General features: G+C 45.7%; 1 protein-coding gene across 1 annotated transcript in view; it reads left to right on the top strand.

Moving 5' to 3' along the window:
- Positions 1–218: 218 nt before the first annotated feature.
- The window catches only part of LOC140480168 (mitochondrial adenyl nucleotide antiporter SLC25A24-like), an 81,175-nt gene continuing 55,075 nt past the window's right edge, over positions 219–26,318 (top strand). The window contains exons 1-4 of the mRNA XM_072574909.1: positions 219–556; positions 4,931–5,057; positions 7,992–8,079; positions 18,169–18,280. Coding sequence (XP_072431010.1) covers positions 395–556; positions 4,931–5,057; positions 7,992–8,079; positions 18,169–18,280 — 489 coding nt within the window. The 5' untranslated portion in view covers positions 219–394. The remainder of the gene's footprint in view (positions 557–4,930; positions 5,058–7,991; positions 8,080–18,168; positions 18,281–26,318) is intronic.

Raw genomic sequence — 26,318 nt, 5'->3', positions numbered from 1 at the left:
GTCAGTGTGGTCTTGTTGGGCTAAAGGGCCTGTTTCCATATTCCAGGGAATCTAATCTATTCCCCAGTTAGTACTGGGACCTATTCCCCTGTTAGCACGAGGTTATTTTCTCCTGTCACTATAGGGATCTATTCTCTGTTGTGACTAGTTCCTATTCCCCTGTTATTACTCTCGGTCCTATTCCCCTGATGTTCCTGGGACGGCTCGGCCCATTGTCCGGTTACTATCCCGCTGTTGTTGAATGTTTTCTCTCGGATCCACCCATTCCCCGCCCTGTCTCCAGCATTATTTCCTGGTCAGACTCAGAGACAGTGCCGCTCCCAGGATCCAGCTTCACCTCATTGCCAGTGTCGGATCCCTGTAGATCCCGATCTACACCATCCCGGATTCCCCAATGTCTCCCGGGGGCTCTGAGCCGGAGGACAGCTCCCTGAAGCGCCGGTATTCCGAGCTCTTCTCGCGGCTCGATGTGAACCGGGACGGCCGCGTCGATGTCTCCGAAATACGAGCAGCACTTCAGGCTCGGGGCCTGCACCTAGAGCCCGAGGCCCAGCAGGTGGGGAGCCTGGAAACTACCGGTTGGGGTGGGGAAGGTGGAATCCGCGGGTGTGGGGGTGCCTGGAAACCGGGGCAGGGTATGAATGCAATTTGGGGCCGAAAACGGTAACTTGGTGCCGATTCGTCAGAGAGAGTGACAACTCACAAAGGGGTTTCCCCTGGTAACGGGCAGGGCGGTTCCCTTGGTAACGGGCAGGGAGGCACCCCTGGTAACGGGCAGGGAGGCACCCCTGGTCATTGGGGAGGTCCCCTGGTAACGGGCAGGGCGGTTCCCTGGTAACGGGCAGGGCGGTTCCCTTGTCATTGGGGAGGTTCCCTGGTAACGGGCAGGGAGGCACCCCTGGTCATTGGGGAGGTCCCCTGGTAACGGGCAGGGCGGTTCCCTGGTAATGGACCATAAGGTTCCCTTGGTGACAGGCAGTAGGTTCCCCCCTGTGACGAACAGGGAGTATCCCCAGTAATTGACAGGGAGCGTATTCCTGTGCAATTTGTGAATGCGGGTTGCCTCCAAAGCCTGCCTTTCACCTTTATCCTTCTAAACACTTCACAGTCCTTGTGGAGATGAAGTCCCATCTTCACCTTGAGAATACCCTCCATTGCGCTGTGTAGTGCTATCACCGTGCTAAATGGAATAGACTTTGAACAGATCTACCAACTGAAGACTGGGCATCCATAGAACATTACACCATAGTACAGGCCCTTCGGCCCTCATGTTGCACAGACCTGTGAAACCAATCTGAAGCCCATCTAACCTACACTATTCCATTTGCATCCATATGTCTGTCCAATGACCATTTAAATGTCCTTCAAGTTGGCGGGCCTACTACTGTTGCAGGCAGGGTGTTCCATGCCCCTACTACTCTCTGAGTAAAGAAACTATCTCTGACATCTGTCCTATATCCATCACCCTCAATTTAAAGTAATGGACATTTAGTGCTGTGAGCCATAACAGCAGCAGAATTGTACTCCATCACAATCTGCAACCTCATGGCCTGAAATAACCCCATTCAACCATTACCATCAAGCTGGACAATGGAGAGTGCAGGAGGGCATGCCAGGAACAACACCAGGCATACCTGAAGATGAGATGTTAACCTAGTGAAGCCACTAAACAGGACTACTTGCATTCCAAACAACATAAACATCAAGTGGTAGACAGAGTTGAGTGATCCTACAACCAACAAATCAGATTTAAGCTGTGTATGTCCTGAAACACATAGTCATGAATGGTGATAGACATTAAACAACTCACTAGAGGAGGAGGCTCCACAAATATCCCCATCTTCAATGATGGAGGAGCCCAGCAAATCAGTGTAAAAGATAAGGCTGAAGCATTCACAACAATCTTGAGCCAATCATGCCGAGTGGATGATCCATCTCAGCCTCCTCCGATGATCCACAGCATTATAGTTACCAGTCTTCAGCCAATTCGATTCACTTCATGTGATGTCAAGAAATGGTTGGAGGCACTAGATACTACAAAGATTATGGGCTCTGACAACATTCTAGCAATAGTACTGAAGACTTGTGCTCCAGAACTTGCTGGCTCCCTACCCAAGCTGTTCCAGTACAGTTACAACACTGGCATCTACCTGACAATGTGGAAAATTGCCCAGGTATGTCCTGCAGATACACAACAGGTCAAATCCAAAATGGCCAGTTACCGCCCCATCAGTCTATTTTTGATCATCGGTAAAGTGATGGAAGGTGTCATCAGCAGTCCTATCAAGCAGTACCTGCTCAGCAATAACCTGCTCAGTGATGCCCAGTTGGGTTTCACCAACTCCTGACCTCATTACAGCCTTGGATCAAACGTGGACAAAATAGGTGAATTCAAGAGGGTAGGGGAGAGTGACAGCCCTAGACATCAAGACTACATTTGAATGAGTGTGACTTCAAGGAGCCCAAGCAAAACTGGAATCAATGGGTATCGGGGGTAAGCTCTCCGCTGGTTAGAGTCATACCTGATACATAGGAAGATGGTCATGGTTGTTGGAGGTCAGTCATCTTAGCTCCAGGACCTCTGTAAGAGTTCCTCAAGGTAATATCTTAGGCCCAACCATCTTTAGCTGTTTCATCAATGACCGTCTCTTCATCAGAAGGTCAGAAGTGGGGATGTGCAATCGTCATTGTGCAATGTTCAGCAACATTCCTGACTCTTCAGACACTGAAACAATCTGTGTCCAAATGCAACAAGATATGGACAATGTCTAGGATTGAGCTGACAAGTGGCAAGTAACATTTGCACCACACAAATGCCATGCTATGACCATCACCAATAAGAGACAATCTGACCACCATCCCTTGACATTCCGTGGTGTTACCATCACTGAATCCTGCACTATCAACATCCTGGAATGATTTGGAGATGCCGTTGTTGGACTGGGGTGTACAAAGTTGAAAATCAACAGGTTTGGACTATAGCCTGGTGTTGTGTGATTTTTAACTTTGAACATCCTGGAAGTTATCATTGATTAGAAACTGAATTGGACTCACCATATAAATGCAGTGGTTGCAAGAGCAGTTCAGAGGTTAAGAATACTGTGGTGAGTAACTCACTTCCTGATTCCTCAAAGCTTGTCCACCATCCAAAAGGTACAATTCAGGAGTGTGATCGAATACTCCCCACTTGCCTGGATGAGTGCAGCCTCAACAAACGCAACGTCATCCAGGACAAAGCAGCCCGCTTGATTGGCACCACATCCACAAAGTCCACTCCCAATGCTCAGTAGCAGCAGTGTGTACAATATATAAGATGCACTGCAGAAATTCACCAAAGGTCCTCAGACAGCATCTTCCAAACCCACGATCACATCTACCTAAAAGGATAAGGGAAGATGGTACATTGGAACTCCAGGACCTTCAAGTTCCCTCCAGGTCACTCACCATCCTGACTTGGAAATATATTGTCATTTCTTCACTGTTGCTGGGTCAAAATCCTGGAATTTCCTCCTTAATGGCATAGTGGGTAAACCTATAGTACATGGACTGCAGTGGTTCAAGAAGGCAGCTCACCACCACCTTCTCAAGGGGCAACTAGGATCAAGCAATAAATGCTGGGCCCAGCCAGCGACACTCACATCCAACAAAAAAATGAATAAATTTTAAAAAGCACCCTCTCTGCCATCCCTCCTCTCCCTGTTAAACACAAGGAAAGGACTGTGAATGCTGTAAAACCTAGCAGGCCTGGCAGAATCTGTGGAGAGAAAGTAGACTTAATCATACAATCCCAACTATGTGGAAGCAGACCATTTAACATCAAGTCCTCACTGACCCTCTGATGAACATAACCCTATGCCTGTAACCCTACATTTACCATGGCTAATCCACCTCACCTGCACATGGAGTCATAGAGATGTACAGCATGAAGACAGATCCTTCAGTCCAGCTCATCCATGCCAACCAGATATTCTAAACTAATCTAGTCCCATCTGCCAGTACTTGGCCCATATCCCTCTAACCCTTCCTATTCATATACCCATCCAGGTACCTTTAAATGCTGTAATTGTACCAGCCTCTACCACTTCCTCTGGCAACTCATTTCCATACATGCACCACCCTCTGTGTGAAAGTGTTGCTCCTTAGGTCCCTTTTAAATTTTTCACCTCTCACCTTAAATCTATGGCTTTCTAGTTCCGGACTCCCCCACCCCAGGGAAAAGACCAGTCTATTTACCGTATCCATGCTCATCATGATTTTAGATAGATAGATTACTTAGTGTGGAAACAGGACAAATGGCCCACACCGACCTTCTGAAGAGCGACCCATTCCACTACATTTACCCCTTCATCTGACACTACGGGCAATTTAGCATGGCCAATTCACCTAACCGGTACATTTGTGGACTGTGGGAGGAGACTGGAGCACACGGAGAAAACCCATGCAGACATGGGGAGAATGTGCAAACTCCACACAGACAGTGCCACTGGTCCCGTAACATTGACTCTACTTTCCCTCCAGATGCTGCCAGATGTGCAGTTTTTCCAGCAATTTCTCTTTGTGTTCATCTCTACCTACCTCTGCTTTCTCCCGACCTTCATCCCAGCCCTCCCTGCCCCCACTACACAATTCATCCCGCCCCCCCGCCCCCCCACCTCCCCCCACCTCCCCCCCCCCCCCCCCCCCCCCCCCCTCCCCAAATCAAAACCTTGAATGATGCTGCAAAAAAAAGGCAGTGTTCATCATTGAAGTGTCTCTATGGAAGAGTTTCCACAGCGACAATGAATCAAATGTCCTCTTTTTGTCTAGAATTCTTGATTCTCAACCAATTAGCACAATTGGACACATGATCCTTCCTATATTATACAGTCTATTAGATATTGTACATCTAAGTTTTCATTCACCAGTTTATAACATTTTGTTTTTGACACAGAAAATATTTCGTTCTGCGGGCAAAGAAAATAGCGACCAACTGGACTTTGCAGAATTTAGTAACTATCTCCGAAACCATGAGAAGAAACTTAAACTGGCCTTCAAGAGTTTAGATAAAAATAATGATGGTCAGTATTATTATATCTTTCCACAAAAGAAATGCACCTCTTAAATCTCTTAGGGTGGTAGTCTGTCACTTTCTCTATCCCTCAGACTTGTACAGTGTGTCACTCCATGTGCCCTCTGTCCTATGTTGTGTGTTACTATCCATACCCCTCAGCTTGCACAATGTCTCTCTTTCTCTCCCCGTGTGCCCCTCAGTCTTGCACAGTGTATCTCTCTCCTTGTATCCCTCAGTCTTGTGCAGTCTCTCTCTCATTGTACTCATCAGTCTTGTGCAGTATCACTCTCTCTACCTGTATACCTATCTGGTGGAGTGTCTTTCTCCCTTTACTTCTCAGTCTTGGACAGTATTTCTCTGTGAGAACTGCAGATGCTGGAGATCAAAGTCGAGAGTGTGGTGCTGGAAAAGCACAGCTGGTCAGGCATCATCTGAAGAGCAGGACAATTGATGTTTCGGGCATAAGCCCTTCAGCAGGAGTGAGGCTTGTGAGCTGTGGACTGAACGATAAATGGGAGGGTATGGGAATTGGGGGAGAAGGTAGCTGGGAATGTATTAGGTAGATGAAGGTGGGAGTGATGGTGATAGGTTGGAGAGGAGGGTGGAGCAGATAGATGGGAAAGATGATGGACAGGTCAGGAGGGCGGTGCGGAGTTGTAGGCTTGGGACTGGGTTAAGGTGGGGGGAGGAGAAATGAGGAAACTGGTGAAATCCACATAAATCCCATGTGATTGCAGGGTCACAAGGCAGAAGATGAGGCGTTCTTTCTCCAGGCGTTGGGTGGTTAGGGACTGGTGATGAAGGAGGCCCAGGACCTGCATGTCCTTGGTGGAGTGGGAGAGGGAGTTGAGGTGTTCAGTCACAGGGTGTTGGGGTTGGTTGGTGTGGGTGTCCCAGAGGTGTCCTCTGAAACTATCCGCAAGTTGGTGTCCTGTCTCCCTGATGTAGAGGAGACCATATCAATTGCAACAGATACAATAGATGACATTTGTGGAGGTGCAGGTAAATCACTGTCAGATGTGGAAGGATCCTTTGGGGCCTTGGATGGATATGAGGGGTGAAGGTTTTGCACTTCCTGCAGTGGCAGGAGAAGGTGCTGGGAGTGGGGTGAGGCTGTGGATCTGACAAGGGAGTCGCGGAGGGAATGGTCTCTCTGGAACACTGGGGAGGGCACTATATCCCAAGTGGTTGGGTCTGTTTGTAGATAGCAGAAATGGCAGAGGATGATGCAATGTATATAGAGGTTATTGGGATGGGAGGTGAGGATCAGATGGTTTCTGCCCTTGTTGCATTGGGTGGTGTGGGGTTCAAGAGCGGAGATGTGGGAAGTGGAGGAGATGCATTGGAGGGCATCGTCGACAATCTGGGAGGGGAAATTGCAGTCTTTGTAGAAGGAGGCCATCTGGGATTTTCTATGGTGGACCTGGTCATTCTGGGAACAGATGCGGTGGAGGCACAGGAATTGGGAATAAGGGATATCATTTTTATGGAGGCAGGGTGGGCAGAGGTGTAGTCCAGGAAGCTGTGGGAGTCCATGGGTTTGTAGTAGACATCTGTGGTTAGTCGGTCGCTGGAGATGAAGAGGTCCAGGAAGGGGTGGGAGGTGTCCAAGCTGGTCCAGGTGAATTTGAGGTCAGGGTGAAAAACGTGTTAGTGAAGTTGATGAACTGTTCAACATCCTCATGGGAGCACAAGGTAGTGCCAATAAAGTCATCAATGTAGCGCAGGAAAGATGAGGAATGGTGCTGGTGTAGCTGCAGAAGATGGACTGTTCCACGTACCTGACAAAAAGACAGGCATAGCTGGGGCCCATGCGGTGCCCTTGGCTACCCTTTTGGTTTGGAGGAAGTGGGAGGATTGGAAGGAGAAGTTGTTAAGGGTGAAGACCAGTTCAGCCAGGCGGGTGAGGGTGTCAATGGAAGGACAGCGTGAGAGGAGGAAATCGTGGACTTGGAGGCTTTCGTCATGGCGGATAGATGCATATAGGGACTTGATGTCCATGGTGAAGATAAGAGGTAAGGGGCCAGGGAAACGAAAGTCTTGGAGGCGGTGAGGGGCATGGGTGGTGTCCTGAACGTAGCTGGGGTGTTCCTGGACTACGGGGGACAGGGCGGTGTCAAAGTACGCAGAGATGAGTTCAGTGGGACAAGAGCAGGCTGAGACAATGGGTCGTCTGGGGATGTCAGGTTTATGATCCTTGGTAGGAGGTAGAATCGGACAGTGCGGGGTACACAGACGATGAGGTTGGACACTATGGTTGGGAGGCCAACCAACCCCACCGCCCTGTCTCTGAACACTTCATCTCCCCCTCCCACTCCACCAAGGACTTGCAGGTACTAGGCCTCCTCTATCGCCAAACACTAACCACCCGATGCCTGGAGGAAGAATGCCTCATCTTCCGCCTTGGCACCCTGCAACCACAGGGGATTAATGTGGATTTCACTAATTTGCTCATTTCCCAGTCCCAAGCCTCCAACTTGGCACCACCCTCTTGACTTGTCCATCGTTTTTCCCATATCTCCGCTCCACCATCCTGTCCAACCTATCACCTTTTTATCACCTTTATCTGCCTATCGCATTCTTGGCTACCTTCCCACCCAGCGCCCCCCACTCCCATTTATCTCAGCCCGCCCAGACCATAAGCCTCATTCCTGACGAAGTGCTTATGCCCAAAACCTCTGTTCTCCTGCTTCTCGGATGTTGCCTGACCTGCTGTGCTTTTCTAATACTTCTCTCTCCCTATATTCCTTAGTTCTGCACATTGTGTGTCTCTGCCTGTACTCCTTAGTTTTGCACAGTCTCTCTCTCTCTCTCTCTCTCTCTCTCTCTCTCTCCATGTACCCCTTAGTCGTGAACAGTGTGTTTCTCACTACCACCAGTCCTAAACAGGATGATTCCTTTTGTTTGGGTATTTCATTGAAACACTGTTTTATTCTTTTAGGGAAGATTGATGCTGCTGAGATTGTTGAGTCTCTTAAGTCACTGGGAATGAATATCAATCTTAAAAAAGCAGAAAAGATTCTTCAGAGGTGAGCAGTTGTGATAAAGTTTCTCCCTATTTTATTCGTTATTGTGTTTCCCTGATGATGGCATCTTGTTTGCATGCTGTCCAATGAATCAAGAACATTCTGTGATTTAAATTATTGTTAAAATGATATGTCCCACCCCAAGTTTCCTTGTTCAGGTTGAGGAGAACTGCCCTATTGAAGTGATTAGCGACAGAATGAGACAGCACAGAGGAACATCAGTTGGTCCCTGTGACTGCGCCAGGTCTCTGTCAGTGCCACCCAATGGAGTCCCATTGCCTGCTTTGGCCACACATCCCTATGTTTTTTTCTTCAACTAATTAAACGTGGATAAATCCCCAGGACCTGATCAGGCGTACCCGAGAACTCTGTGGGAAGCGAGAGAAGTGATTGCTGGGCCTCTTGCTGAGATATTTGTATCATCGATAGTCACAGGTGAGGTGCCCGAAGACTGGAGGTTGGCAAACGTGGTGCCACTGTTTAAAAAGGGCGGTAAAGACAAGCCAGGGAAGTATAGACCGGTGAGCCTGACCTCGGTGGTGCGCAAGTTGTTGGAGGGAATCCTGAGGGACAGGATATACATGTATTTGGAAAGGCAAGGACTGATTAGGGATAGTCAACATGGCTTTGTGATTGGGAAATCATGTCTCACAAACTTGATTGAGTTCTTTGAAGAAATAACAAAGAAGATTGATGAGGGCAGAGCAGTAGATGTGATCTATGTGGACTTTAGTAAGGCGTTTGACAAGGTTCCCCATGGGAGACTGATTAGCAAGGTTAGATCTCATGGAATAAAGGGAGAACTAGCCATTTGGATACAGAACTGGCTCAAAGGTAGAAGACAGAGGGTGCTGGTGGAGGGTTGTTTTTCAGACTGGAGGCCTGTGACCAGTGGAGTGCCACAAGGATCGGTGCTGGATCCTCTACTTTTTGTCATTTACATAAATGATTTGGATGTGAACATAAGAGGTCCAGTTAGTAAGTTTGCAGATGATACCAAAATTGGAGGTGTAGTAGACAGCGAAGAGGGTTACCACAGATTACAACAGGATCTGGACCAGATGGGCCAATGGGCTGAGAAGTGGCAAATGGAGTTTAATTCTGATAAATGCGAGATGCTGCATTTTGGGAAAGCAAATCTTAGCAGGACTTATACACTTAATGTAAGTCCTAGGGAGTGTTGCTGAACAAAGAGACCTTGGAGTGCAGGTTCATATCTCCTTGAAAGTGGAGTCGCAGGTAGATTGTATAGTGAAGAAAGCGGTTGGTATGCTTTCCTTTAATAGTCAGAGTATTGATTACAGGAGTTGGAGGTCATGTTGTGGCTGTACAGGACATTGGTTAGGCCACTATTGGAATATTGCATGCAATTCTGGTCTCCTTCCTTTGGGAAAGATGTTGTGAAACTTGAAAGGGTTCAGAAAAGATTTGTAAGGATGTTGCCAGGGTTGGAGGATTTGAGCTACAGGGAGAGGCCGAACAGGCTGGGGCTGTTTTCCCTGGAGTGTCAGAGGCTGAGGGGTAACCTTATAGAGGTTTATAAAATTATGAGGGGCATGGATAGGATAAATAGACAAAGTCTTTTCCCTGGGGTCGGGGAGTCCAGAGCTAGAGGGCATAGGTTTAGGTGAGAGGGAAAAGATATAGAAAAGACCTAAGGGGCAACCTTTTCACGTAGAGGGTGGTACGTGTATGGAATGAGCTGCCAGAGGATGTGGTGAAGGCTGGTACAACTGCAGCTTTTAAAAGGCATTTGGATGGGTATATGAAAAGGAAGGGTTTGGATGGATATAGGCCGGGTGCTGGCAGGTGGGACTAGATTGGGTTGGGATATTTGATCGGCATGGACGGATTGGACCGAAGGGTCTGTTTCCATGCTGTACATCTCTGACTCTAGAATTACGTAATTTTTTTCTGGAAGTTATTACTGAATCTGTTTCGATTGGTGTTTCAGATGGCACTTTCGCAATTCCAGCAATTCAACACATTGAAATTATTTCTTCTTTCCTCCAATTCGAGAAAGTGCTGAGGATATGAAATAAAAACAGAATGGCTGGCAAAACTAAACAACTTGCAGCATCTGTGGGAAGAAACGAGTTAACATTTTGAGACTAGATGTTGAAGGGTCACCGAACTTCAATCATTAAACTCTGCTTCCTTCCCATAGATGCTTTCAAACCAGCTGAGTTTTGTCACCAATTTCTGTTTTTGTTTCAAGTTAATATCATTTGCTTCTTTGCTGCTTGTGTTGACTGCGTTTTTCCAATATTGACTCTAACTACGGTTCCTGCAGTGCTCAGTGCTCACTTTACATTCCTTTGTAACAATTCTGTTTTCCATCTACAATTCTCCACCATTATCATTAATAATCCTGTTTTGATATACATAGTGTAGGAGCATAGTCTTAAAAATTAAGGCCAGAGTGTTAGCAAGCAGCCGAAGAGTGTGGTGCTGGAAAAGCACAGCAGCTCAGGCAGCATCTGAGGAGCAGGAGAATTGACGTTTCGGGCATAAGCCCTTCATCAAGCCCTTATGGGGTGGAGTGGGTTAAGAGATAAATAGGAGGGGTCGGTGGGGTTTGGGGGAAAATAGCTGAAAATGCGATATTAAAAATCACACAACACCGGGTTATAATCCAACAGGTTTAATTAGAAGCACTAGCTTTTGGATTGCAGCTCCTTCATCAGGTGGTTGTGGAGAATAAGATTGTAAGACACAGAATTTATAGCAAAAGTTTACAGTGTGATGTAACTGAAATTATATATTGAAAAATACCTTGATTGTTAAGCCTGTCATCTGTTAGAATGACCATGTTAGTTTCAGTTGATGAACAGTTCAACCTCCTAGTAGAAGCATAAGATGGCGCAGATACAGTTATCAATGTAGCAGAGGAAAACCTGGGATATGTTGCTGGTGCAGCTGCGGAAGATGGACTGTTCCATGTACCCGACAAAAGAGGCAGGCATAGCAAGGGGCCCAGACAGATGTCTATGGCTACCCCATTGGTTTGGAGAAAGCAGGAGGATTGGTGGGGCTCATGCAAGTGCCCATGGTTACCACTTTGTTTTGGAGGAAGTGAGAGGATTGGCCTTTGGTTTGGAGGAAGTGGCATTGAGGTTGGTTGGTCTCCCATCCACAGCCTCCAACCTCATCGTCTGCAAACCCCGCATCACCCAATTCTACCTCCTACTGACAATTTACAAACCTGACTTCCCTGGTCGACCCATTGTCTTAGCCTGCTCCTGTCCCACTGAACTCACCTCTGCATATCTTCACACTGTCCTGTCCTTCTTAGTCTAGAAATTCCCCACCTACATTCAGGACTCCACCTACGCCCTTCACCTCCTCCAAAACTTTAGTTTCCCCGGCCCCCTACGCCTTATCTTCAACATGGACATCTAGACCCTGTACACATCTGTCCGTCACAACGAAGGCCTCCAAACCCTCAGTTTCTTCCTCTCACGCCATCCCAATCAGTACCCTTCCAATGACACCCTCATCCACCTGGCTGAACTGGTCCTCACGCTTAACAATGTCTCCTTCCAATCCTGTGTAAGTTAGCTTGCTGAGCTTGAAAGTTTGTTTTCAGACGTTTCGTCACCATACAGGGTAACATCATCAGTGAGAGTCTCTGGTGAAGTGCTGGTGGTACGTCCTGCCTCTCTCTTTATAGGTATAAGGAACAGAAAAAGTCTACAGCCCAGGAACAGGCCCTTCGGCCCTTCAAGCCTGAGCCGATCCAAATGTACTGTCTAAACCTGTCAGTCAATTCCTCAGCATCTGTATCCCTCTGCTCCCCACCTACTCCTGCATTTATCCAGACGCATCTTAAATGAATCTACCGTGCCTGCCTCTACCACCTCTGCTGGCAACGTGTTCCAAATGCCCACCACCAGGTCTTGGTTTCTTAAGGTGGGTGATGTCATTTCCAGTTCCTTTTTTCAAGGAAAGTTAGGTAGAGTGTAAATCGATGTGTTTATTGATGGAGTTCTGGTTAGAATGCCATGCCTCTAAGAATTCTCATGCATGTCTTTGTTTCTCCTGACCGATGATATGTGTGTTGTCCAGACAAAGTGGTGTCTGTATGTGTAGAAACGAATGATAGCGGGTCATGTCTGTTGTTGGCTAGTTGGTGTTCATGTATCCTAGTGGCAAGTTTCCTGCTAGTTTGTGTTTTTATTTAAACAGTTCTTGCATGGTATTTTGTAAATGATGTTATTTTGTTAGTGGTATCTATTGGCTCCTTTAGTTTCATTAGTTGCTGTTTAAGTGTGTTAGGTTTGTGGGCTACCTGATGCCAAGGGGTCTGATTAGTCTGGAAGACATTTCTGATATATCTTTGATGTAAGGTAATATGGCTATAGATTTTGGTTGCATTGTCTGCTTGTTTGGATTTGTTTGAGGAATTGGCAGATTCTGTTTACTGGGTGCCCGTTTTTCTTGAAAATGTCCTATCAATATTTTTCTTCTTTTTTTTGTAGTTTTTGGGTGCTGCAGTGTGATGTAGCTTGTTGAAATAATGTTTTGGTGCAGCTCCATTTGTGGGTGTTAGGATGATTGCTTCTGAAGGTAAGTATTTGGTCTGTGTATGGTGTTTTTCTGTTGATGCTGGTTTGAAGCTCTCTGTTAACTGTACATTCAACTGTCACATCTAGGAATGGGAGTCTGTTGTTCTCTTTTATGAATTTTATGCCTGTCAGGATATTTTTGATGGTGTTGTATGTTTCCTCCTAATGTGTTCCATTTTGTGAGGACAAAGGTGTCATCCATGTAGCAGAACCAAAGGTTTACGTTAGATAGATGGGAGCTTGTTCAAGTCTCTGCATTACTGCTTCTGCCAAGAGCCCTGATATTGGTGATCCCATAGGTGTTCCCTCCCTCCCCTTCCTGGACTTTGCCAACTCCATGTCTGGTGACTAACTTACAAGGGACATCTACTACAAACTCACCGACTCCCACAGCTACCTGTAGTACACCTTCTTCCACCCTGCCTCCTATAAAAACTCCATCCCTTATTTCCAATTCTTCTGCCTCCGCCGCATCTGTTCCCAGGATGACCAATTCCCCTTAGAAAATCCCAGATGGCCTCCTTCTTCAAAGTTCACAATTTCCTGAGGGGTGACCTTATAGAGGTTTACAAGATTATGAGGGGCATGGATAGGATATATAGGCAAAGTCTTTTCCCTGGGGTCGGGGAGTCCAGAACTAGAGGGCATAGGTTTAGGGTGAGAGGGGAAAGATATAAAAGAGACCTAAGGGGCAACATTTTCACACAGAGGGTGGTACGTGTATGGAATGAGCTGCCGGAGGATGTGGTGGAGGCTGGTACAATTGCAACATTTAAGAGGCATTTGGATGGGTATATGAATAGGAAGGGTTTGGAGGGATATGGGCCGGGTGCTGGCAGGTGGGACTAAATTGGATTGGGATATCTGGTCGGCATGGATGGGTTGGACCGAAGGGTCTGTTTCCATGCTGTACATCTCTATGACTCTATGTGGTCAATAATGCCCTCCAGTACATATCCTCCACTTCCCACACTGTTATGCACTAAGCCAGACCATTCAAAACATTCTTAAGCAGGCAGCTCAAACCATAACTTTGCAACTTTTGGGGTGGCACGGTGGCTCAGTGGTTAGCACTGCTGCCTCACACCTGGGTTCAATTCCCGCCTCTAACGACTGACTGTGTAGAGTTTGCACATTCTCCCCGTGTCTGCATTGGTTTCCTCCAGGTGCTCCGGTGTCCTCCACAGTCCAAAGATGTGCAGGTTAGGTGAATTGGCCCATAGTGTTAGGAGAGTTAGTCAGGGGTAAATGTAAGGGAATGGGTCTGGGTGGGTTGCTCTTCGGAGGGACGGTGTGGACTTGTTGGGCCGAATGGCCTGTTTCCACACTGTAGGGAATCTAATCTAATAAGTCTAACTTATTTTAGTAAGCGAACAGTGAAAAGTACCCGGGTTAAGTTAACTAGGTTGACTACTGGATTTTAAAACAGACAAAAATTTATTCACAAAATAACACAATGAAATACAAAGAACAGAATAAAGAACCCCTACAGAACTCAGTATATCCAAACTAGACTTAAGAATGTTCTCCCAAATATACACAACAGTCCCAATAAGCAAACTCCCTTTTAAAACACAGTATAAATGGAACACGTGCTTACAGATTGAAGTTGAAGGGCTGAAAGAGAGAGAGTTTCTGCACAACTCCCTGTTGAACTTCTAAACATTTCAAGACTGAACTAAACTGCTCAGCTCAGAGAGCTGACCACTCCCCTTTCATTATACAGGTCACTTCTAAAACATGATCACTTTGGCCTCTCAAAATCCTTTTCAGCTCTGTACCAAACCAGACTAATAGGAGCCCGGCCCAGTTTATTATTCCTCTGGAAAAAAAAATCAAGAACAGAGTATCCTTGAGCCTAGGAACAGCTTTTAGGAAAAAAAAGGGACGAGCATTGTGACAACACCTCCACCCTTGAATCCCACCCCACCCAACACAACAAGGACAGAACCCGGCTGATCCTCACTTTCCACCCCACCAACCTCTGTATATATCATAATCCTCCACCACTACCACCACCTACAAACAGACTCCACCACTAGGGATATATTTCCCTCCCCAACCTTACCAGTGTGCCCTCCGCGATTCCCTTGTCAGATCCGCACACCCCACCAGGCCACATCCCATCCAAGCACCTTTGACTGCCAGCACAGGAAGTGCAAAACCTGTGCCCACATCTCCCTCCTCACTTCCATCCAAGGCCCCAAAGGATCCTTCCACATCCGACAGAAATTTACCTGCACCTCCACCAATGTCATCTACTCTGCCTGTTGTACCCAATGTGGTCTCCTCTACATCAGGGAGACTGGACGCCAACTTGCAGATTGTTTCAGAGAACATATCTGGGACACCTGCACTTACCTACCCCATCGCCCCGTGCCTGAGCACTTTACCTCCCCCTCCCGCTCCTTCAAGAACATGCAGATCCTGCACCGCGTCCATCACCAAACCCTAACCACCCGACGCCTGGAGGAAGAATGCCTCATTTTCCACCTTGGGACCCTGCAACCACATGGAATTAATGTGGATTTCACCAGTTTTCCCCCATATCGTTCTCCCCCACCCCATCCCACATTATCCCAATCCTAAGCCTCAAACCCGGCACAAGCCTCAATCACGGCACCACCCTCTTGACCTGTCCATTGCTTTTTCCATTTATCTACCATCCTCTCCAACCTATCACCTTCTCCTCCACCTTCATAGAACATGTTACAATCCAGCGCAGAACAGGTACTTCAGCGCTCGATGTTGCACCGACATGTGAACTATTCTCTACTTGTCCCCCAACACTATCCCAAAATTATCCATGTGTTTATCTAAGGATTTTTAAAATCTCCCTAATGTGGCTGAGTTGACTACATTGGCAGGTAGGGCATTCCACGCCCTTACCATTCTCTGAGTAAAGAACCTGCCTCTGACATCTGTCTTAAATCTATCACCCCTCAACTTGTAGTTATGCCTGCTCATACACACTGACGTCATCATCCTAGGAAAAAAACTTTCACTGTCCACCCTATCTAATCCTCTGATCATCTTGTACGTTTCTATCAAATCCCGTCTTCGCCTTCTTCTTTCCAATGTGAACAGGTTCATATCTCTCAGTCTTTCCTCATAAGAATTTCCCTCCAGACCAGGCAACATCCTGGTAAATCTCCTCTGCACCTTTCCAATGTTTCCACATCCTTTCCAAAATATGGCGACCAGAACTGTACACAATATTCCAAGTGTGGCCGCACTAGCGTTTTGTATAGTTGCAGCATGATATTGCAGCTCCGAAACTCGATCCATCCACCAATGAAACCTAACACACTGTATGCCTTTCTAACAGCACTATACACCTGTGTGGCAACTTGCAGGGATCTATGCACATGGTCTCCAGGATCCCACTGCACATCCACACTACCAAGAATCTTTCCATTGACCCAGTACTCTGCCTTCCTGTTGTTCTTCCCAAAGTGCATTACCTCACATTTAGCTGCATTGAACTCCATTTGCCACCTCTCAACCCAATTCTGCAGTTTATCCAAGTCCCCCTACAACCTGTAACATTCTTCCAAATTGTCCACTATTCCACTGACTTTATTGTCGTCTGCAAATTTACTAGTTCATCCACCGATGCCTACCTAAGTCACTTAGAAAAATGACAAATAGCAGTGGTCCCAAAACAGATCCTTGTGGCATCTACCTGTTGCATTCCCAGCTACCTTCCCCCTCCCATTTATTTCTCAGCCTCTGGTCCTGCAAGCCCCATTCCTGATGAAGGCCTTATGCCCGAAACATCAATTCTCATGCTCTTCGGATGCTGTCTGACCGGCTGTGCTTTTCCACCATAACATTCTCAACTCTGATCTCCAGCAGCAGTAGTCCTCACTTTCTCCTAGAACTTCAGTGAGGCCACAATTGGAATATTGCATACAGTTGTAGTCGCTACATTACCAGAAGGATGTGGAGACGTTGGAGAGGGTAAAGAAAACGTTGACCAGGATGTTGCATGGCTCGGTGGGTATTAGCTATAAGGAGAGATTGTCTTAACCCTGTTTGTTTTCACATGAATGTTGGAGGCTTAGGAGTGACCTGGTAGATCTTTACAAAATTGAGAGGCGTGGATAGAATGGATAGTCAGTCTTTTTCACAGGATAAAAATGTTAGTTACTGGGGACACTTAAAGGAGATGTGAGAGGCAAGTTTTTTTATTATTCAGAGGGTGATAAGTGCCTGGAATGTGCTGTCAGATAAGATGGTGGAGACAAATACAAAAGCAACGTTAAGAAGCATCTTGAAAGATTCATGAATAGGCAGGGAATAGTGGGATATGGTTGACCACATAGAGGCAAAAGTTATTTAGTTTAGAAAGATGTCGTGTGTTGGTGTAGGCTTGTTAGGCTTAAGAGTCTGTACCTGTGCTGTACTGTTTTTGTTTTTTGTTGATATGGGCTAAAGACAGGTATACAGAATTAGGCCATAGATCAACCATGATCTTCGTGAATGGTAGAACAAACTTCAGAGGCTCAATGGCTACTCCTGTTCCTATGTTCTTAATCAGGTTTATAGAGTCATGTAGATCTACAGCATGGAAATAGACCCTTCGGTCCAACTTGTCCATGCCAACCAAATATCCTAAATTATTAAATGAATTCCATTTGCCAGAACATCGTCCATATCCCTCTATTCATATGCTCAACCAGATGCCTTTAAAATGTTGTATTTAATACCAGCCTTCACTACTTCCTCTAGCAGTTCATTCCATACATGCAGCACCCTCTGCATGAAAAAGTTTCCCATTTAGGTCCCTTTTAAATTTTTCCCCTCTCACCCTGAACCAATGCCCTCTAGTTTTGGACTCCCCAACCCCAAGGAAAAGACTTTGTTTATTTACCCTATCCATGTCCCTCATGATTTTATAAACCTCTGTTAGGTCACCCCTTAGCCTCTGATGCTTCAGGGAAAACAGCGGCAGCTTATTCAGCCTCTCCCTATAACTTAAACCCTTCAAACCTGGCAAAATCCTTGTAAATAATTTCTGAACCTTGTCACGTTTCACAAAATCCTTCCTATAGGAAGAAATCCAGAATTGCACGCAGTATTCCAACAGTGGCCTAACCAATGTCCTGTATAGCCGCAACATGACCTAACTCCTGTACTCAATACTCTGACCAATAAAGGAAAGCATATCAAACGCCTTCTTCACTATCCTATCTACCTTCGACTCCACTTTCAAGAAGCTATGAACCTGCAGAGGTCTCTTCGTTCAGCAACACTCCCTAAGACTTTACCATTAAGTGTATAAGTCCTGCTCTTATTTGCATTTACAAAATACAGCACCTCACATTTATCTAAATTAAACTCTGTCTGCCAGTCCTCAGCCCATTGGCTTATCTGACCAAGATTCCAATGTACTCTGAGGTAACCCTCTTTGCTGTCCACTACACCTCCAATTTTAGTGGCATATTGTTGGTAGGAAACAGAAGATGGAGAATGTAGGGAGTCATTTCACCTCTAACACATTTTTTCCTCTCTGGTGCAGTATGGATGAGGACAGGACAATGACAGTGGATTGGAATGAATGGCGAGATCACTTCCTGTTCAATCCAGCAACAGACATCCAAGAAATCGTCCATTACTGGAAACATTCAACGGTGAGCAGTGGAGTTAAGATTTCGTACTCAGAGATAAAGTGGAATTGCTTCACAGAATTATTATGCTGCAGAAGGAGATCATTTGGCCCATCGTGTCTGCACTGGCTCTCTGTGCATTTTAACTCATGTAATGCCCACTTGAATGCCTCAATTGGACCTGCCTCCACCACACTTTGTGGCAGTGCATTCCAAACCCAAACCATTCACTTTATGAACAAAGCTTTTTCTCATCTGACATTTGTTTCTTCTGGAAGCAAAAAACGCTGTCTGGTTTTCGATCTGTTTACAAGTAGGAAAAAATTTCTCCCTATCCCTGGCAATATATTTTCATGTCAGGACGGTAAGCAAATTGGAGGGGAACTACTTTGGGCATTGTCCCTAGACAGCCTGTCATACAGGTTTATGAGAATGATACCTGGACATCAGGGGTTAACTTATGAGACAGATAAGACAAATTAGACTTGTTTTCTCCAGAATTTAGAAGACTAAGGGGTGATCTGATCAAAATCTTCATGATATTAACAGGAAAAGACAGTACAGAGAAAGATAACCTTTTTCCACTGGTGGGGATTCTAGAACTAGGGACATATCTGGGAATTAGGGCCAGACCATTCAGGACAGCTATTATAAAGTCATAGAATCAGGAATAAGGGTGACAAATTCAGAACATGGATCAGTACTTCCCACTATGATGCTATGGCCATTACGGAGATTTGGATGTCACAGGAGCAGGAATGGTTGTTGTGTGTTCCAGGGTTTAGCTGCTTCAAGAGGAATAGGGGAAGTGGTAAAAGAGTGGCATTGCTAATCAGGGATAGTATCACAGCTGCAGAAAGGGAGATCGTCAAGGAGGGTTTGGCTACAGAGTATGATTGGAAGTCAGAAACTGGAAAGGAGCAGTCACTTTATTGGAAGTTTTATATAGACCCTCCAATAGTAACAGAGACAATGGGGAGCAGATTGGGAGGCAGCCTTTAGAAAGGTGCAGAGGTAACAGGGTTGTTTTCATGAGTGACTTTAACTTCCCTAACATTGATTGGAACCTACTTAGTTCAAATAGTTTGGATGGAGCAGTTTTTGTCAGATGTGTCCAGGAAGGTTTCCTGACACAGTATGTAGACAAGTCAAATAGAGGGGAGGCCATATTGGATTTGGTGCTTGGAGGGAGGGTTTTCGATTCTTGGATAATTGGGGCTCTTTCTGGGGTAGGTGGGACCACTACAAGCAGGATGGTCTTCATCTGAACCAGAGGGGTACCAATATCATGGGGGGGAATTAACTAAGCTGAAAATGTGTTGCTGGAAAAGCGCAGCAGGTCAGGCAGCATCCAAGGAACAGGAGAATCGATGTTTCGGGCATCAGCCCTTCTCCAGCATCTGCAGTCCTCACTTTCTCCTCGGGGAATTAACTAAGGCTATTGAGGTGGGCTTAAACTAATCCAGCAGGGGGATGGGAACCAAAATTGTAGTTAGAGTATAGAAAAAAGGTTGAGAGTAGGGAGGTCCAAAATCAAGTTTCAGAAACGCAAGAAGTTGGTTTGAAGTGTGTACTTCAACGCCAGGAGCATCCTGAATAAGGTGGGTGAACTTGCAGCATGGTTGGTACCTGGGACTTTGATGTTGTGGCCATTTCAGAGACATGGATAGAGCAGGGACAGGAATGGGTATTGCAGGTTCCAGGATTTAGATGTTTTAGTAAGAACAGAGAAGATGGTAAAAGAGGGTGGGGGGGGGGGGGGGGGGTGGCATTGTTGGTCAAGGACAGTATTACAGATGCAGAAAGGATGTTTGGGGACACGTCAACTGAGGTAGTATGGGCTGAGGTTTCAAACAGGAAAGGAGAGGTCACTCTGTTGGGAGTTTTCTATAGGCCTCCGAATAGTTCCAGAGTGTAGAGGAAAGGATAGCAAAGATGATTTTCGATAGGAGTGAGAGAGACAGGGTAGTTGTCATGGGGGTCTTCAACTTTCCAAATATTGGCTGGGAACACTATAGTACGAGTACTATAGATGGTTCAGTTTTTGTCCAGTGTGTGCAGGAGGGCTTCCTGACACAGTATGTAGACAGGCCTACGAGGGGCGAAGCCACATTAGATTTGGTACTGAGTAATGAGCCTGGCCAGGTGTTAGACTTGGAAGTAGGTGAGCACTTTGGTGACAGCGATCACAATTCTGTTATGTTTACTTTAGTGATAGAAAGGGATGGGTGTATACCACTGGGCAAGAGTTACAGCTGGGCTGGGGGAAAGGCAATTACGATGCAATTAGGTAAGATTTAGAAAGCATAGGATGGGGAAGGAAACTGCAGGGGATGGGCACATTAGAAATGTGGAGCTTATTCAAGGAAAAGCTCCTGTTGTCCTAGATAAGTATGTACCTGTCAGGAGGAAGCTGTAGAGCGCGGGAGCCATGGTTTACAAAGGAAGTGGAATCTCTGATCAAGAGGAAGAAGAAGGCTTATGTTAGGATGAGATGTGAAGGCTCAGTTAGGGCGCTTGAGGGTTACAAGGTAGCCAGGAAAGACCGAAAGAGAGAGCTCAGAAGAGTCAGGAGGAGACATGAGATGTTGTTGGCGGATAGGATCAGTGTAAACCCTAAGGCTTTCTATAGGTATTTAAGGAATAAAAGAATGATGAGAGTAAGATTAGGGCCAGTCAAAGATAGTAGTGGGAAGTTGTGTGTGGAGTCAGAGAAGATAGGGGAAGCATTTAATGAATATTTTTCAACAGTATTCACTCTAGAAAACGACAACGTTGTTGAGGAGAATACTGAGATAAAGGCTACTAGACAAGGTGTGATTGAGGTTCACAAGGAAGAGGTATTGGAAATCCTGCAGAGTGTGAAAATAGATAAGTCCCCTGGGCCAGATGGGATTTATCCTAGGATCCTCTGGGAAGCCAGGGAGGAGATTGCTGAGCCTTTGGCATTGACCAAGGAAGTGGACGAGGGTAAAGCAGTAGATGTGGTGTATATGGATTTTAGCAAGGCGTTCGATAAGGTACCCCATGGCAGGCTAATGCAAAAACTACGGAGGTATGGCATTGAGGGTGCATTAGAGGTTTGGATTAGGAATTGGCTGGCTGGAAGGAGACAGAGGGTAGTAGTTGATGGTATAGGTTCATCTTGGAGCGCAGTTACTAGCGGTGTTCCACAAGGATCTGTTTTGAGACCATTGCTTTTTGTCATTTTTATAAATGACCTGGAGGAGGGGCTTGAAGGCTGGGTGAGCAAGTTTGCGGATGACACGAAAGTCGGTGGAGTTGTGGACAGCGAAGATCCACATCCTTGTGGCAGGTTACAGCGCGATATAGATAAGTTGCCGAGCTGGGCAGTAAGGTGGCAAATGGAATTCAATGTAGCTAAGTGTGAAGTCATTCACTTTCGTAGGAGTAACAAGAAGATGGATTACTGGGCTAATGGTAGACTAGGTAGTGTGGATGAGCAGAGGGATCTTGGTGTCCATGTACACAGATCTTTGAAAGTTGCCACCCAGGTAAATAGTGCTGTGAAGAAGGCATATGGTGTACTGGGCTTTATTGGTAGAGGAATTGAGTTCCGGAGTCCTGAGGTCATGTTGCAGTTGTATAAGACTCTGGTGCAGCCTCATCTGGAGTATTGTGTGCAGTTTTGGTCGCCATACTACAGGAAGGATGTGGAGGCATTGGAACGAGTGCAGAGGAGGTTTACCAGGATGTTGCCTGGCATGGTAGGAAGATCGTATGAGGAAAGGCTGAGGCACTTGGGACTTTCCTCATTTGAGAAAAGAAGGTTTAGGGGAGAATTGTTAGAGGTGTACAAGATGATTAGGGGTTTAGATAGGGTTGACAGTGAGAACCTTTTTCTGCGTATGGAGTCAGCTGTTACTAGGGGACACAGCTTTAAATTAAGGGGTGGTAGGTATAGGACAGATGTTAGGGGTAGATTTTTTACTCAGCGGGTTGTGAGTTCATGGAATGCCCTGCCAGTAGCAGTGGTGGACTCTCCCTCTTTATGGTCACTTAAGCGGGCATTGGACAAGCATATGGAGGTTATTGGGCTAGTGTAGGTTAGGTAGGCTTCGGTCGGCGCAACATCGAGGCTGAAGGGCCTGTACTGCGCTGTATTTTTCTATGTTCTATGTTCTATCTTTAAATAGTCTTTGTCTACAGGAATAGTGCCAGAAGACTGGTGGAGAGCAAATGTGATTCCCCTGTTCAAGAAGGGGAGTAGAGACAACCTTGATAATTATAAACCAGTGAGCCTTTCTTCAGTTGTTGGGAAAGTGTTGGAAAAGGTTAAAAGAGATAGGATTTATAATCATCTAGAAAAGAATAATTTGATTAGGGATAGTCAGTACGGTTTTGTGAAGGGTAGATCGTGCCTCACAAACCTTATTGAGTTCTTTGAGAAGGTGACCAAACAGGTAGATGAGAGTAAACCGGTTGATGTGGTGTATATGGATTTCAGCATGGCGTTCGATAGGTTCCCCACAGTTGGCTATTGTACAAAATGCGGAAGAAGGGGATCGTAGGAGATATAGCAGTTTGGATCAGTAATTGGCTTGCTGAAAGAAGACAGAGGGTGATGGTTGATGGAAATGTTCATCCTGGAGTCCAGTTACCAGTGGTGTACCGCAAGGGTCAGTGTTGGGTCCACTGCTGTTCGTCATTTTTACAAATGACCTGGATGAGGGCATAGAAGGGTGGGTTAGTAAATTTGCAGGCGACACTAAGGTCGGTGGAGTTGTGGATAGTGACGAAGGATGTTGTAGGTTACAGAGAGATGTAGATAAGCTGCAGAGCTGGGTTGAGAGGTGGCAAATGGAGTTTAATGCGGACAAGTGTGAGGTGATTCACTTTGGTCAGAGTAACCAGAATGCAAAGTACTGGGCTAATGGTAAGTTTCTTGGTAGTGTAGATGAGCAGAGAGATCTTGGTGTCCATGTGCACAGATCCCTGAAAGTTGCCACCCAGGTTGATAGGGTTGTTAAGAAGGCATACAGTGTTTTAGCTTTTATTAATAGAGAGATCGAGTTCCGGAACAATGAGGTTATGGTACAGCTGTACAAAACTCTGGTGTGGCCGCACTTGGAGTATAGTGTACAGTTCTGGTCACGTCATTATAAGAAGGATGTGGAAGCTTTGGAAAGGGTGCAGAGGAAATTTACTAAGATGATGCCTGGTCTGGAGGGAAGATCTTATGAGGAAATGCTGAGGGACATGAGGCTGTTTTTGTTAGAGAGAAAAAGGTTGAGAGGTGACTTAATAGAGACATATAAAATAATCAGAGGGTTAGATAGGATGGACAGGGAGAGCCTTTTTCCAAATATCGGGACGGTGAGCACGAGGCGGCATAGCTTTAAATTGAGGGGTGATAGATATAGGACAGATGTCAGAGGTAGTTTCTTTACTCAGAGGGTAGTAAGGGCATGGAATGCTTTGCCTGCAACGGTAGTAGATTCGCCAACTTTAAGTACATTTAAGTCGTCATTGGACAAGCATATGGACGTACATTGAATAGTGTAGGTTAGATGGGCTTCAGATTGGTATGACAGGTCGGCGCAACATCGAGGGCCAAAGGGCCTGTACTGCACTGTAATGTTCTATGTATAAATGTGTGGTGCATTTTGGGAAAGCAAATCTTAGCAGGACTTAGACACTTAATGGTAAGGTCCTAGGGAGTGCTGCTGAACAAAGAGACCTTGGAGTGCAAGTTCATAGCTCCCTGAAAGTGGAGTCACAAGTAGATAGGATAGTGAAGAAGGTGTTTGGTATGCTTTCCTTTATTGGTCAGAGTATTGAGTACAGAGTTGGGAGGTCATGCTATGGCTGTACAGGACATTGGTGAGGCTTCTCTGGGAATATTGCATGCAATTCTGGTTTCCTTCCTATTGGAAAGATGTTGTGAAACTTGAAAGGGTTCAGAAAAGATACACAACTATGTTGCCAGGTTGGAGGATTTGAGCTATAGGGAGAGGTTGAAAAGGCTGGGGCAGTTTTCCCTGGAGTGTCAGAGGCTGAGGGGTGACCTAATAGAGGTTTATAAAATCATGAGGGGTATGGATAGGATAAATAGAAAAAGTCTATTCCCCGGGGTGGGGGAGTCCAGAACTGGAGAGCATAGGTTTAGGGTGAGAGGGAAATGATATAAAAGAGACCTAACGGGCAACGTTTTCTCTCAGAGGGTGGTACATTTTTGGAATGAGCTTCCAGAGGAAGTGGTGGAGGCTGGCATAATTGCAACATTTAAAAAGCATCTGGATAGGTATATGAATAGAAAGGGTTTGGAGGGATATGCGCCAGGTGCTGGCAGGTGGGACTAGTTTGGGTTTGGATATCTGGTCAGTATGGACGGGTTGGATCGATGGGTCTGTTTCATGCTGTACATCTCTTTGACTCTAACATCTGACACTCCAAGGAAGGTGGCCCCACCCTATCAAGCCTCTGCCTATCACTCAAACCTTCCAACCTTGGCAACATCCTTACAAGTTTTGGGTGTAAGTTTACTCACTGAGCAGGAAGATTTCCAGACGTTTTGCAACCCTACTAGGTAGCATCTTCAGTGACATCTGGAAATGAACCTTCCTGCTCAGTGAGCAAACCTACATCCAAAACCTTAAAGCGACAAATCTTCTCAAACCTCACAAATCTTCTGAACCCTTTCAAGTTTCACCACAACTTTCCTACAGCAAGGAGTTCAGAATTGAATACAGTATTCTAAAAATGGCCTAACCCAGGCCCTGTACAGCCGTAACACAACCTCTCAACTCTGTATTCAATGCGTTGACTAAGGCAAGCATACCAAATTATGTTTTCATTACCCTGTCTACTTGCAACTCTGTTTTCAAGGATTTATCAACCTGTACTCCAAGGTCTCTTTGTTTGGCAACACTCCCCAGGACCTTACAATTAAGGAATGACTTCTACTCTCAAAAGGTAGTAGATGTTTGGAACTTTCTTCCACAAATGGCATTAGATGCAGGATCAATTGTCAGTTTTAAATCTGAGATTTCTTTTCAACAAAGATCAGGCCACAGATCACCATGACCTCATTTAATGGTGGAACAGGCTTGGGGTTGCTGTATGTTCCTGTTTGGACATCTCTTGACACACTGTGGGCAGTCTATCTCAGATAGGATGTCCAAAAGACAAAGTTGATGGCGTTCTACCTGAATGCACACAGCATTCAAATTAAGGTGACTAACCTAATAGCTCAAATAGAGAGAAATGAATATGACTAATTGTCATTATAGAAACATAGCTACATGGAAACAGTAGAGAGAAAATCAGAGTTAATGTTTCAAGTCCAACGACCCTTCTTTAGAACCGTTCAGTGACCTTGTGGTATTGTTGCTAGACTATTAAGCCAGAGAGCTCGGTAATATTTGGGAGGTCTGGGTTCGAATCCTGCCAAGGCAAATGGTGGAATTTAAATTCAGTTCAAAATCTGGAATTAAAAGTCTAATGGGACTATGAAAACCATTGTCAACTGTGGGGTAAAAACCAGCTAATCCACTAATCGACTTTAGGAAAGGAAATCTTTACCTGGTTTGGCATAAATGTGATTCCAGATCCACAGCAACATGGTTGACTCCTAGCTGCCCTCTGGGCAATTAGAGTCAGGCAATAAATACTGGTCTAGCCAGTGATGCCCACACCCTGTGAATGAATTTTAAAAAGACCTTTCAGTTTTGAAGAGAGGCCATTGGACTCAAAATGGCAAAAGTGAGGACTGCAGATGCCGGAGATCAGAGTCAAGATCAGAGTGGTGCTGGAAAAACACAACAGGTCAGGCAGCATCCGAGGAGCAGGAAAATTGACGTTTCGGACAAAAGCCCTTCAATTTTGACACTGGACTCAAAATGTCAACTCTTTTTTTTACCACAGATGCTGCCGGACCTGCTGAATATCTCCAGCAATTTCTAGTCTTGTGTGTTTCAGATTGCCAGCATCGACAGTTCATTTTTTATTTTATTTTTGTGTGGAATCTGTTTTGGTGGAATGAAGAAATTGGGAGGGCAGCAGATATTGTTTGGAGTTATTTATAGGCCATTAAATAGTG

This window comes from Chiloscyllium punctatum, chromosome 7, assembly GCF_047496795.1.
Source record: "Chiloscyllium punctatum isolate Juve2018m chromosome 7, sChiPun1.3, whole genome shotgun sequence".
In the NCBI taxonomy this organism is placed as follows: Eukaryota; Metazoa; Chordata; class Chondrichthyes; order Orectolobiformes; family Hemiscylliidae; genus Chiloscyllium; species Chiloscyllium punctatum.
The sequence above is the reverse complement of the archived record's forward strand: the minus strand, read 5'-3'. Positions and strand labels throughout refer to the sequence as shown.